The 15,390-nt window shown below is 41.2% G+C and overlaps 1 protein-coding gene across 1 annotated transcript in view; it reads left to right on the top strand.

Annotated features, from left to right (window-relative positions):
* RAB27B (RAB27B, member RAS oncogene family) overlaps positions 1 to 12,831 on the top strand; it is a 193,328-nt gene extending 180,497 nt beyond the window's left edge. Inside the window, exons 6-7 of the mRNA XM_074952372.1 lie at positions 887 to 1,010; positions 4,416 to 12,831. Of these exons, the coding sequence (XP_074808473.1) occupies positions 887 to 1,010; positions 4,416 to 4,605 (314 nt within the window). The 3' untranslated portion in view covers positions 4,606 to 12,831. The remainder of the gene's footprint in view (positions 1 to 886; positions 1,011 to 4,415) is intronic.
* Positions 12,832 to 15,390: the final 2,559 nt, after the last annotated feature.

Here is a 15,390-nt window from a genome sequence, read left to right on the forward strand (position 1 = left end):
GGGGTGGGGTGTGTGTGTATTCTTGTCCAGTACTGGTTAAGCTATTATACTGGAGGAAAAAACAACATGCAAAAGATGACCAGACTTAATTTCAGGTTCTGTATAATTCAAATTTGCCATTTGTTAGCAAACTAACTTCTGCGTGCTAGTTGGGAGTATACTGGCCTGTGTGTACAAGAACACCGTGAAAGGCAATATGGGAATACAAATATAACAACAGCCATACTCCCACTTCAGTCCACTATTTGGCTACTGAAAAATTAATGCATTGGACTCTATCTGCTTCAGTGGTTCCTTTGCCACACTGCTCCTCTAAATTTCTTCCACATATTCAATTATACTGCAGCTGTTCATCTTTTCTTACCCCAATTTTTGAGGTGAGAAAAGATAAGTGTAAGGAAATTACTTAAATATTTTTGTTCACACTCACACTCTCTATCTAGCTCCAATGAAACCAGTGGATCTACATACTTTTATCCCAACTGAAGATTTGGCCTCAAATTCCTAAATAACTGCTTGTGAAAAGCATTTGGAATGATCTTTGTTTCTGTGATTCTCCTAATGGGTTTCTTTGAATAGGAAAATGTCTTTCTGTACTAGAGAGAACCTAATCAAAATGTACTGATGTCTATTACTTATAGACTGAAGTACTTTATGTAGAATACACCTTTGCATTTGATTCTCCTCTTTCTAGGCTGTATGGAGGTGAAATGAATAGTTCACTGGAAATAAATTCCTAATCACATCTGTTCCATTTTCCTCTGTAGAAAATTTACTTTAATGAGCCAATGTATTCTAAAAAGTCCATATGATACAAGAATTCTTTTTTAAATCTTGAGCCATATTGGCATTTCAATACTTTTTACTCTAGGTTTGTTTTTTTTAGGTCAACTGCAAGCCAATGCGTATTGTGAGAATCCCGATATAGTATTACTTGGTAACAAGGCTGACTTATCAGATCAGAGGGAAGTCAATGAGAGACAAGCAAGAGACCTTGCAGATAAATATGGGTAAGTACATTCTAATTCAGCTGGTTAGCCCTGAGAACTAGGACAAAAAATGTCTAAAGCATACGCCCTAAAACTCACCATGAGAAGGGCTGCATGGCTAAAGAGACTGGTAATACGCTCTAGCTGTCATGATTGCACCTAGTGACCCCAGGATCTTACAAGTGGAGAGTGTAACACACTGATGTCCTCAGCTCCTTTTCTATTGGACAATTCTGAATTGTCATATTTTGCATGATCATGCCCTGCACTTTTTTTTTTTTTTTTTTAAATGAGCAATGCTTAATACAAGAAATGCCCTCTTCTAATTACAGAAAATTTGGTTAGAATTTTGGGGATTCATAGTATGAACATTTAATAAAACTAACTCTTACATTGTTTGAACTGCCTGTTAAACTCAGAAAATAGCACTGAGTGTGTCTCATTAATAAAAAACAAAAAGCATCCTTTTTTCCCTGATCTGATTCACTAGGGCTTAATGTGGCTATTCACAGAGAATTTGAGCCAAAAAAAAAAAGATGAGGCGAGCTGAGGGACTACAACAAGCAATCAGACAAATTCTTATTTTGATACATCAGAAGTAGAAAGTCTAAGAATTGTCCTTAGTCAATTGAGTAAGGACACTGCAGAGAAGTGAAAGGGCTGCATCAACTTGCATAAGAGTATTTGGGGGGGATCAATGAGTATTAACAAAGATTTGAGGGGTCAAAAGAGGAGGCACTGGAGCAAATTGATCTTTTTGCTTGTTAGAAAAAGCAACAGAACTAGAGGGCATTCTTCTTCTGAATTCCAGGTTGAGATTTAAGAATGAAGAGGCTAAGCTGTGCACGTAAATAGACAATCTCTTTGAAATAGCTACTAATTCAAAGAACTGGGGAGTAGCAAATGTTGTACCTATCTTGGGGGTTTTTTTGTAAAAGCATTGTTCATATTTTAGATCAGTATTGCTCACTTCACAATCAGGTAAACTGGCTGAAATTCTAATCAAAAGCAGATAAGTTGTAAAACCCCTAGAACAGGATGGCCTGGTAAAGGAAAACTGCATTATACTATGCCTCATCTCTAAGGATTCTATGCTTGTCTACAAAACCGTGGAGAACCAGTTGCCCTGACACTTTTGTCAAAGGTATTTTGAAAAAAAATCCCTCAAAGGTTATTAAGGAAACTAAGTGGTCAGAGTGACAGTTTGTTACTCATGACAATCCTGGATCTCGGACAGAAAATGGAGTAAGAGTAAATAGTATACTTTAATTATAGCAAAATGTGAAGAGTAGCGTAACTCAATATTCCATCATAGGGCGGTGCCACTGATAATTCAGTGTTATGAAATGCAAGTTCAGTCACATTGAAAGGCATCATTTGAACTACTCGTACATATTGCTGCTCTCCAAATGGAATGTAACAACTCTACTCGAAAGTGACCCGGTAATCGGGGGAGACCGCTCAATGGGAACTGCTGCTTGCGGTTGCTGTTTGACAGCTGATGCACAATACTAGAATGCATAGAGAGTGAGATGAAAGAAATACTGAAAATATACTGCTGTTACATAAACTAGTCGTGTGCCCCACCCAGTGAGCTGCCAAAATCTTAACAACCGGTTCCCTCCTCACCCCATGAGGGGGTTGTGGCCCACCCCCACCCCCTGGGACTCCTGCCCCATCCACCCCTATCCCCTGACTGCCCCCAGAACCGGGCAGGAGGGTCTCATGGGCCACTGTAGTGGGTGCCCACCCCACCCCTAAGAGCCAGAGGGACCTGCCGGGGGCGAGGTGGGGTAGTTTCCAGGAAGCATCCGGCAGGTCCCTCTGGCTCCTAGGGGTGGGGTAGTAGCTTGGGGAGGGGGAGCGGCTGCTCCCCCCATTGATCACATCGAAAGTAGTGCCTTAAGCACCGACTCCGTGGGTGCTCCAGGGCTGGAGCACCACGGGGAAAATTTTGGTGGGTGCTTGGCAGCTCCTCGCCCCGCGCCTGGCCCAAGGTCACCTCACCTCCGCCTCCTCCACTGAACATGCCACCCCGCTCTGCTTCTCCACCCCCCGGTTTCCCCACAAATCAGCTGTTCGCGTGGGAGGGCTGAGAAGCAAGCAGCGGCTTCGCGGTCAGGCCCAGGGAGGTGGAGGTGAGCTGGGGTGGGGAGCAGTTCCCCTGCGTGCTCTTCCCCCCCCCCCCCCCGGCTTACCTGCTGCGGCATGGGCGGCCCTCCTCGCCCCCCCCGCCCCCCAGCTCACCTCTGCCTCCCTGGGCCTGAGCATGAAGCTGCCACCTGCTTCTCAGCCCTCCCAGGCTTCCCCCACGAACAGCTGATTCGTGGGGAAACCAGAGGGTGGAGAAGCAGAGCGGGGCGGCACATTCAGGGGAGGAGGCGGAGCAGAGGTGAGCGGGGGCTGGGCATGGGTAGGGGCAGGGATAACATATATAACAGGGTACATATATTTTAAAAAGCCTTATGACCACTCCTCCTTACCTGTTCTCAGTACGTTTTCCATTAAAATCAAAAGGCAACAATTTTAAAATCTGTAAAGCTGGAATCAACCTGTGGAACTCACTGACACAGGAGATCAGAAGCAAAGATCATACTGTCCACAGCTACATTAAATAGAATCCCAAAACAAAACCTTCAAATAGAAATTTAAAACCCTTCTGCTCCCCACAGGAAAAAATTAATCCTATCCCACTATGGGTAGGCTTCTCCATAACTGTCTAGTAGATAGTTATTGCACCTTTTACCTGAAGCTTCTGATAAATGCTTCTATTGGAGATACGGCATTTTCCATGTTCCTTGAGAGTTACTGTAGATGCAGACAGTCTTTACTTTCCACCCGGGAAACTTCTGGTGACCTAAAATGGACTGCCTGTGCATAAACGTATGAAATCCTTCAAACCTGAAGTATCTGGAAGTCCATGTTACCAAATAGTGAGGGAGAGTGACTATAGCAATTTAACTGGAAATGCTCCTGAATGCACTAAATAACCATGATTGTTAATACATCTCTGCTTCCTGTTCCATCTCTCTGAGCAGGCACTGCAGCTCTTCCTTACAGAACCTTGGAAAAACTAAACTTTTATGAAGGCCTGTTTCTCCCAGCTGTAGTTTGTGCAAATGCTGCCATTCTGGTTTTGAAGCCAGAACCTCCAAGTTAGTTAAAACTCGCAGTTGGTTCAAGATGCAAAACTTACCTTGATTTTAATACCCATTCCCCCAACCCTCTATGTTTAAAGAGCTGGGATTTTGTTCAGCCCGCTTAATGCAATAAAGGACAGCCCGATTTCAATTTCTAAATTCCCTATCCCCCACCAAGAAAATTTGTTCAGGGGTGTTTGGATCAAGAGTTTTGCTCTGGGGCCTCTCTCTCATTTTAAGCCCTTTCTAATGAGCTTTTTAATTTTTTTCATATCCTGTATATTAGCATACCATACTTTGAAACAAGTGCAGCTACTGGGCAAAATGTGGATAAAGCTGTGGAAATGCTCCTGGACTTGATAATGAAGCGCATGGAACAATGTGTTGACAAGACACAAGTGTCTGATACAGCCAATGGAGGAAGCTCGGGGAAGCTAGATTCAGCAAAGCCAGAGGAGAAAAAGTGTGCCTGCTAGACCTCACGTCTAAACTGTGAGAACCAATAAGAATATTTGATCTGAAAATGGTTGCTTTACCACTAAATTCAAACCTGGCCATGCACAGAAACAAAGTTTTGTCTTGTTTGGGTTTTTGCTTTTCTCCAGAGAACTGAGTTTTCAGAGAGGCTTCTGTGCTGGAACAAATATTCCTGATATGGCACCATGGAAGATCTAAAAGAGCCCTCATCTTTATCTTACACAATCAGGCTAGAAAATGTAGGAGAGCTGTTTCCCTTCTTCCTTGGAAGGAGAAAAAACTATTGTTTCTATGGGGTGGAGGAGAAATAATTAAATTGGATATCGTGATAAACTAAAAAGGGGGTACTTTGTAGGTCTCTGTCTTAAATGAATCTTGCTTCTTTATACTACTTTGTATTTACATCAGAGACCAGGCATTTGCTCAAGTGGAGATATGAGTAAAGAGAATTTTATGTGGTATATTAAGAATGACCTTATTACTTGCACAAGGCAAGCAATGGTGTGACTGACTGGCTGATAATAAGTTGGTCTGTGAGGAGAAAGGGGTGGAGGCTATCTTTTAAAATAAAACCAGGGAAACATGCAACATTTATTTGTGTTGCTAGTAAATAATCAAGCAGGGTTTGGAGGGTGAGGGGATAGGGAGAAGATGCTCAAATTCCAGCACTACATGGAAAAGTGGCAACACTTACTGTCTGAGGACAGCAGGATGCATTTCGTGGAGTGTCTTGCAGATTTCACCATAAGCAAAAGCAGTCTTTGCTAATCAGAAAAATTCTGTGTTCAACACCAGAAAACAGGCTGTGTGCATCACGTAGGGCATGCAAGGGGAATTGTGAAAATGGGGTCACTGTCTAAAAGAGTTGCAAAAAATGTATTGCACTTACTGATTCTCTAAAAGGTTATTCAGTTGACTGGGAACTCACCACCTGCCATGATTTTGTGATGTTGCCAGTATGCTTTGTTTTCAAATGAGCAGAACATTCTCGTATACAAAATAGACTAGAAAGTGACCCTCCTTGTAAAATACTTCTAAGTGGGGATTTGGAATGCCAACATATTAAATGTGATCTAACACTAGATAAAATGTGTAGAGTCTATCGAAATGGGGTGGTATGGCAGGTAATTAGAAGGCTGCCAGTTGCACTAAAAAGTAAAGCAGGAAGGTAAAATGTGAGTAACTTTTTGTATTGTTTTAGTATCTCTGAGTAAGGATGAGCGAAGGAATGAGAGAGTTCTATTACAACAATGTCTCTCATCACTGGCTTCTCATTTAAAAGCAAAGAATACAAGAAAATATTTAGGGTTTACTTCTATTAAATAGGTAAGGATCTAACAACATATTCAAAGGACTCCATGAATTTGTACTTCCAGACTTATTTTTAAAAATCGCTCCAGGGAAAAATGTTTCACAGAAGAGCTCTGCCAAAGAGCAAAACTAAATTGGTTGGGTTGGGGGAGATGGTGGAAGGGAGGCAGACTTCCTCCACTTTAAACTTAAAGCGAATGTGAGGTTTTCAGTTTGTTTTTGAAGCACTGTGATTCTGAACCAATTAAGCTTTCCAGGTGGCTAGTCCACAAACTATCTGATTCAATGCCTTTTTTTGAAAAATATTGAGGGTTTACCAGCTGCTTTGGTGACTGGGCAGCGCACTTCCTGCCCATCCCGCCCAATGATATTTACTGAAAGATTTGGCATGTAGACAGGGCAGATGGTCTGACAATAAGGATAGCCATTTTTGTAGGGTGAGTAACCAGATAGCCCCTATAAACAATTTGGAGAGAGCAAATCAGTTTGCTGAGTGTCTTAATGAAGACATACCCTATGCAGCAAGTTCTGAAATACCTGCTGCCCTTTTGTAACCCATAAAAAGCTCATGTTACGCATCAACTCCAGTGGCTGCAAGACAGACACTGTTTTATAATTGGTAGCTATTGCCTAGGCAAAGACTATAAATGTTGAAAGTAGGCTGTTTAAATATCAAGTACAGTCCCACAAAATAAATTGAGTTAGTGGAGTTTCTCTTCCTTTAAATACTAAACCGTACCAGAGCTTTGTTCAGTTAAGTCCTCCAAAGTCTGTGATAAGGGTAGGAATGGTTGTAACCTGGGATTTCCTGCCTCGTTATTTTTATTTATTTTTTTTTTTTCCCTAAATCCTCAGCCAGGTAGAATCAGTACTTAATTTACAGTGTCTGGTTTTGCCCATTCAAACAGGGTGAGGCGGCTAGCCCTCTTGAAAACATGACTTTTGCCCTCCTGTTATCCAAAGCAGACTGCTCTACAGGAGAACCCTGTAATCCTCCCCATTAAACTCCATTGCCTGACAACTCCCAAGGGAAAGGATGGTCTCAGAACTGGTGTTCTGACACAGTCCACTGCTTGAGGGTGAAATGTGTAACAATCACAACTTGAAGGGCTCCCTAGGCCATGGGAGCTTGACCTCACCACCACCACCGACTCACCGCAGGTCACGCTGGAGGGTGACCCATTGTGGGACCTCACATGGCTGTTACCCATTTGGGGCACACTCCAGAGCTCCCCCCATGAGGTCACAGCACAATGCACCATGACCCAGCTCCAATTACCCTGCCCCACCTGGCAGGTCAGGACGGGCTGATCTCAAAGCCAGGGCAGAAACTTCCAAGCCTCTGTGCAAATCTTCCATCCAGGCAACTCCTCCCCATGCTCTGCACACACCTGCAGCAGGTACCCCCCCGCCCCCGGATTAGTCAGCACTGGGCCCCAGTTCTTCCAGCAGGGCCTACTGGTCCCTACCCAGGAGCTTTAGAGTTTGTACTGCAGGTAAGTAGTCAGTTCATTGGCAGGAAGCCATGTCATTGCAACACTTTTTGTTGGGGGAATGACAGCATTTCCTGCCAATCCAGCACACCACCCCCAATTCCAGTCACTCAAACTTGGACTTGGCCCTGTCCTGCCTTCCTCGTATGTTGAGCAGCAGCAGGAGGCCCAGGCAGACCTTAGCTGGTGACATTGCTTGCATACTGTAGTTGAGACCGGTAGGCAGTTGAGTATGGTATAGTCTCTATTGCCTTAATGTACTAGCTCATTGAAAAAGCTCTTATCAATTTTTAATTATCACAGTCTTGCTGCCATCATAAATTATTTTCAAATATTAATGTGGATGGGCTGGTAGCCACCAAACCACAGTGCGGAGGGAGGGGAAGAAAAGTAAATCTATACCTTACCCCTTAGATACACTGGAAGTTTTGCGGAGTAGCATTCAACTACTATTAAAAATAAACTACAAAGCCGTTAGTAGCTGATTGGAGAACTCCCAGATTCATTTTTTTTCCACAAGAAACTGGATAACTTGCTTATTTCTTAAGTCTCCCCAGCTTGCTTCCATTTCCCCACACCCTTCTTGTTCCTCCTAACTACTGTTTAGGGTCACATTCTAGTGGAGAGAAGGCTGCTATATTCGTGTAATAGCCTTTTGGGCCTGATTCGAACTACTGAGCAGGTGCAATCCCCATTCACTTCAATGGGTGATTGAGATGCTGAGATTCTCATTGGGCTCACTCCTTTGTGTCCATGAAGATGTCTCCATTGCTGCATGCACTGGAAGTGAGAAAGTTTCCATGTTAGTGTCCTTTTACTGTAAGCTACCCTGAAATGCTTATCTTGAGAGCAGTGGGTCTTAAGCTCTTAAAGTGCCTGTATCCAGTGGAACTCTAACGTAGTGAAGTCTTACCCTACTGCCCCAGCTCCCTCCCTTAACCACTTCCTATAAGAAAAGAGGGGACATGGCTGCAGTTGCCATTTGAAGCCTTTTCAATTTTTCACTATCTGGAGGGTCACTATGCACCGATCCCACTATGTAATTTTTCCATAACTGATAATGTACTGAGTTGACAGTACTGAGTGACGTATGACTGGTTATGACTCATTGTTTGTGCACCAATTAGTTTCCAATCTCCATGTTGCAGCTGAGACATTAATAGAATAGTTCAGTTTCTACACAGATGTGGTGCTGAAGTAGAGAACTCAGTCCCTTGCCTTGACACTCCTATTTACCAGTTCAAACTCTCAAGTCTTCATTCTGAACTGCTACAGAGTGTAGCAGCTGCAAAACCTGTTTTTAAACCAGTATTCTTTGGAGCACTGCACTTGAGCATAATCCTTCCTTCAAATACCCCTAGGACCACATGGCTCTAAAATGAATTCACTTTTATGTACCATTTCCATCAAAAAGTAACCACTCTCTCATTTTCAAGTAATCTAGACCTGTTATTTCAATTTTGCTATTGCATAAATTATGTGGTACACAGTTGGATCAGAAGCTCAACATCTGCTTTATGAACAAACACAACCTAGCTACAAGCCTTCTAACTATCCCAAAGGCATTGGAACAATGACTCCTGCAGTTGTACATGTGTATACATAAGTACTTAATATCAGTATAAGCCTTCTGCTCCTGCTAACCTTTGTTTCTAAATTTAATTCACATATTGATCCCTGTGTCCTGCTGGTTTCTCTGTCTTCTCCCCTAGAAAAGTGTGCCTCCCTCCAAAATTCCCCTCCTTAATACCCTTTTTGTAACTCTTCTAGATAGTGCTCATTTCTGAGTTTGCAGTAATACATGGTGAGCCAACCCTGAACATGGTAATTACTTAATCAAGGAATGACATGCAGCACCCAAGATGACAATACTGCCAAACTTATGTAGATCTGATTTTCAAGGACTCTAAACCCAGCAACAATGTGCTGATTGATTTCTTTCTTTGATTTGAATCAGGTATGTCTTAGGTTCATCGTCTCTCTTCATAGGTAGCCTCCAGGCTTTGTACAAATCAGAGGTCATCAGATTTTTGTCTCATCTGTTTTCTTGTTCATTTCCATCCATGCTCAATTAACTTTTTGATCTACTGTAGGGTCAGAAATCATTTCTTAACTCCAGGTAGTAGTCCATTATTTCTTCCTGATCTACAAGTATTTTGTCCTCCTAATCTCAAGCATGAATGTAAAAATGTGACACTACTTAATACACTAAGCAACCACAGCATTGTATGAAGACTTCTTGTAGAATGGTCAAAAAACGAGAACGTATTTATTATATATTATAAAAATCTTTATTTCCTGTAACCTTCACCCCAGCCTTCAGTTCCAGCTGTTGAGGTGGAACAAAGGGTTAGAAAAATACCAGTGCAGACGGGTAAATACATTTGTCTTAAAGTCATTGTTTTAAGCTTCTGAAATAAGTGGTGCTCTGCTGCATGAAAACTGCCATTTTGAGAGTCCATAAAACTCATGTAGGAAATATTTTAGACAAGCCTTCCTTCTCAGCCATGCCCCAAAGCTGAAAATCCTCTTAGCCAAAGTTACCCATTTAATCCTGGTTCTCAATTAGTCTTATTTTCTACCTCTAGCCTGAATTTTAAGGGTCTTCCAATGCATCTGTGGAAAAACAAAGGAAGATTGATCTGGTGGCACTCGAATCAAAAACTTCTTTGCAAATATAGAAACCTTTTCTGCAGTGAGTTTACACTGCTCTAAAATGATGTCTCAGCTGCTTCTATGACCAAAAGCTTCTTAAATCCTTCATTGTCACCTATGTAATCTGCATGTTACATCCTCTGTGGGTGACATTGGGCTCCTGTACTGAGGACAAACATGGACCAGTGCACCACTTAAATCTCAAATTTTAAGGGCATAAGAAGGGTGCACGTAGTGCACAGGGTTTTCCATAGTGACATCTTCATGGGGGTCTGTCTCTAAGATTACCCCTAGATTATAGACCTGGCATAAAATGTTCACCAGGTCTCCAACTCGGCAAAGTGGTTAAGAATATGCCAAAGTGCTTTGCTGAATCAGGAGCTGGGCACCTTTATGGAGAGAAGTAGAACTGCCAGAGTAGAATAACCATAATTCAAATAATCCTTAAAAATGGAACTGTGTAGAAAAGACTTACTTTTTTAAACTATGTAAGCTTGTGAACAGGGTTGTTTTGATTTTTCTTTATTTACCATCCAGTTATTTGAAAAACTATTAAATCAGCACTGGGGAAAATGTAAAGTGTTTTTTCATTAACTTGCCTCAAAGATTGCTTGCAGCCTTAAGCATATGATTTCTACTGATATAATGTAAAGATTATAGCCACTCACCTGTTTGCCTGGCAGCAGCACTACCTGTGCTGAACTGTTCCAGGATTAGACTCCTACTCAAGGTGACAGCAAAAAAAGTTTGAACTTAAAATGCTCTTCTACATTTTGTAACTTACTTACTTTACATCATTATGAAACCTAGTATTAGCCTCCCCTTTTTCTGTAAAATACATCCATCTGTCTAATTTTCTATGCTAATTCTCTTGTTCTAATTTTGACCTTTTTTCCCCAAAATTAGAATGCGAAACAAACAAAACCTTAAAATGCACAGGGTGGAGAATTTACTGCAATTGCCGCTGTCAATTTATGGAAGCCCCACATGCTATCTTCCTTTGAGGACTATGAATCCCATGTTTGCTCTTTAGAGCATACCCTTTTATGTTTAAAAAGATACTGTTATCTCTGAAAATATATTGGGTCTCCAAAGATATACTTGGGTTGCTAATAGCCTGAACATGTCTTTAACTAAAACTTGCCTACATAAATATATCAAATTCCTCGTGTATGGTACCATAGCCATTGAAGGCAAGAAAGCACTTTTCTGGAGCTTGAAATAAAGACTGTCTCTCTTTAAAAGATGTGAAAGGGAATGTAGATATTCCATTTTTCTTGTGGTGGGTCACAGGTGCCTCTTCAACTGTTACTCCCATATTTCCACGTCTATGTAGATGAGACTGATGATGGATATGCTGTACCAAAAATCCACAAATAAATCACTTGTCTTACAACATGTAGTTGAGAGACGCTGCCATTAGCTATACTGCTAATTTTGTAAAATCTGTTGCCTTAGAAATATTTTGTGAAGGCTAAATCTTCGTTAAAACTTTGAATATGTAAAGAATTATCAAACACTTGTTTAGACTTTAGATAACACTGGGCCATATGACTAACTATAGAAAAGAGATAAACAGAGATATTTTGATAGCTGCTTAACAGCAAATATTTCAAAACCTGTTTCACTCAAAGTGGAGAGTTCATCTCCTAAAATTAATACTGTAAGGCTCACAAATAGATCCCTTGATCAACATCCAGCCTCTAGAGACAGAACCAAAATATCCAATTAGAACTGTACTTCCAATAGTAATCAAACCTAGCTGTGAACTGTCTTAGACACTTAAAGAATTCTACTTTTCTTTAATGGAGCCACTTGTATCAGTGGTGCCATAACTGAAGGATCCTGGTAATTAGACAGGAAACAGAAATTAGCAACTGCTACTCTAGTACAGGTACAAAACACTATATAGAGATTTCAGGCCTCATTCTGATTTTGCTCAAAACCACATTTTTACACTGGTGTAACTCCAAAGATGTCCATGCAAATCAAGTAAGACCAGGCTTGCAATATCTTTTGGGGTGTATTTTCAACAGGAAACTGTTTTCATAACATGTAAGCCATCTGCTCTACACCCCTCCCATCACTGCCGATAGGACAATTTTTGAACCAGAGACAAGGCAGTCAGCTGAGAACCATCCCTCTGGCTGGTGGACAGATCTGTTTTTTAGGTTTTCTTTTTCTTTTCTTTTTTTCTTTTAGGTCTATATTCTCTAGTTCAGGGAAATACAGATGGTAACTCTTCATTGTGTGCTTTTTTTGTATGGTAATTTAAAAATGGAAAATATTCTTTAGAAAGCATACCCTAAAGGGGTCAAGCCTCATTGCTCAATAGGGCTTTTAATGTACATACTGTATACTCTGATACCAGTTGTATCTTACTGGACCTTATTTATGGAAGTTAAATTGTTCTTTGATTTTTTGTTAAAGGTAACCAGCCGAAAATGCTAACAATGTTTGTTACCTTTAAATGTTCCGTTATGTCACCTCAAGCATGTTTTATGTTTGTCTTTGCAACAGATCTGTAAACGTTATGCCTAGTGATATGAATGTGATTTTAAACTCTTGAACATAGTATTTTTATTATATATGCCCCTTGATAGACTGTGGTGCCTGCATAACACTGTTAACATTATTTTGTTGTATCAACTTACTGGTGGCTTCAAAATATATTGTCCAATGATTCTCTGGTGTCTGGGTTTGTATGATATGGTCAAGGAATGTAATCCTGTGATTCAGTTTCTGCACTGTTCTTTTCAAAATAAAAACGCATTTTTATATCTGTTGTATTGGCTGTGTGGGGTGGGGAGGGGAGGGGAGGGGAGGGGAGAAAAATAAAGCTCCTCCATAAACAAAATGACCCAGCTGTCTAGTGTTTGTAGCAGAACAATTCCAGGTTTAGAATGACTGACCAAGGGGGGAGAGAAAGGAACAATTCTCTCCCCTCCACCGCCCCCCCCAAACTGACTGTTTCCATATAGCAGGTCCTAATTTGGCTCGAAGAGTTAGACCAGATCAAGCTCCTCTAGATCAGTACAGTGGTAGGATCACTGAAAATGAGTCACTATATAGCCTGCCCCATTTTGAAACTGAGCATTGTGCCATTGAAGGTATGTCTACTAATCTACCTTTTGTAGAGAGGGGTGATCCGATTGCCAACTCCTTTTCTGGGCCAGTTCAAATTTCCAGCAAAAATCTCCCTCTTGAGTGGAGTAGCAGCTTGCTAAACAGAGAGAGCCAAAGGCTGAGTCCTCTACGGGGATGGAAACTCGTTCAGAATTTGGCCCAGTAATTATAGGGATAAAAATGTAGGGGATGCTGCTTGAAGCCTTATGTGAATAAATCTGTTTAGCAGGTGCAGAGGTATACACTTAACTGAGGAAATCACAATCTCACTTTCAGAAGAAATGAAAGAGATGGGCTTGATGAGACTGAATTGTACCTGATTGACATGCATTGGGCAGAGCAACTGCTGTGATATGGCTTACAAAGCTAGCACTCTACAATTGTCTAGTAATTATGCAAGACAGTCAAGTATTTTTTTTCTAACCTAAGCCTGTTCAAAGGCTTAATCATGCACAGCATATCATCTGAATCAACTGCCAGACTAGCTGGAAGGTAAACATAATTTGCACCTTACAGTGTGCTAAGCCTGAAGTGACAAGCTGCATGAATACAAGTCCATTAAGTCATGCAGGACTAAGAACTTGTTGAAATTAGATTCATTTTAAGACATGACTAAAGGGAATTGCAGTTTTTCCAAAAGTGATTGAGGCATTCCACTCAAATAGCTACATATAGTGTATTTTTCCCTCCACCACATCCATGAGGAGACTATAAATACTGAAATAAGGAGAGCATGTACTGGACACCTCATTTTCTGTAGTGTAAGATCTAGCTAGAGTAGGAAAAATGTTTTATAGCCTACAACTGCCAGTGTTACTGAAGAGGCACAGCCCTGCCTTCCACAAATGAGGGTAATCTTTTGAGCTCTGCAACAACCTTTCCCATTAAACAGCTGTTTCACATGGTATCTAGCCTGGGAAATGAGCTTGTCTGCATCTTGGCATTAAACATTGAAGGTTACACTGCAGCAGAGTCCCCCTGTGTTCCTGAGGGCTTGTCTGCATTACAGGTTATGTTGGCATAACTTATGTTGCTTGGGGATGTGAATAAGCTACCCCCCTGAGCAACATGAGTTACACTGATTACCCTCATTTGTGGAAGGCAGGTGTGGACAGCACTAGGGCAGCAGGAGAGTGGCTCCTGCTAACCCCTCGAAGAGGTGGTTTTGTTATGGCAGCAGGAGAACACTGCTGTAACACTTCTAGGGTAGACAAGTCCTCAGTTTGCTCATCTCTGTTAAAATTACAACCCTCTAATTAACAGCTGAGAGTGGAGACTGTCAGCTACCCAACAATCCTGCAGCAGAATACCATGTATCAGGGGCTTATATTTGTGTCCTGTATGTAATGCACATCTTCAGCTCCTCTGCAGGTGTTTCCTGCTGAGATTCTACTGCCTTGTAAACTTGGGCTGAAAAGAATAACCCTTAAAGCTCACACATCGGATAACTCAAATGAAGCCCTCCACTTGTCATATTTGTTCTAAATATGAATTTGCCAAAATTCATAACATGTCAGCATGAGATCAGCTTAGTCAAGGGTCAAATGTCTTCAGGGTATAAGTTAGTCTCTTTGCTGTTTTCTGTTAGGGTGGCCCTATGGTCTACATTTCTACCAGTGCATAAAACTAGTGTATCAGGATGTTAGTTTTTTTTAAAAAAAAAACCCTAAACTTTAATCACTACAATTTTTGTAAGCCTTGCATTGATTATAGTAAAGTGATATTTCACTGTCCCCTTCATTTAAATTTATGGGTTTGTAATAATGTTCTGTAAGTTTATATACTGCATCCATCACTAGTATAAGAAACTTCCTCCCTCTGAAAATAAACAAAGTGACCAGCAGGGCTGTCAAACACTACTACAGTACTTCCAATTAAAAAATTATTAAGTGTGAAGGTGCAGACAGGTGCAATGCACCACAAAATCTAGACCAGTAGTTTGAATCTAGTCAATTTAGCATTGGATTCTAATCACTGCCAGCTAATAGAACCAATCTGAAAGTAGCTCAGTTCCACTGCAAGTCCTAGAACGTTTATTCCCTCACAAACAGCAACCAGGGAGACAGTCTCAGCAGTGAAAAGGTAGAGAAACAATTACTCTGTCTCCTTGAAGATGGTAGCAGTAACTCAGTTAATGCACTTAGGACAGAAGAACCCCATGCATCGCTACAGACAGCAGTTCTGCAGAAAAGGACCTAG

This window comes from Natator depressus, chromosome 5 (assembly GCF_965152275.1).
Source record: "Natator depressus isolate rNatDep1 chromosome 5, rNatDep2.hap1, whole genome shotgun sequence".
NCBI lineage: Eukaryota > Metazoa > Chordata > Testudines > Cheloniidae > Natator > Natator depressus.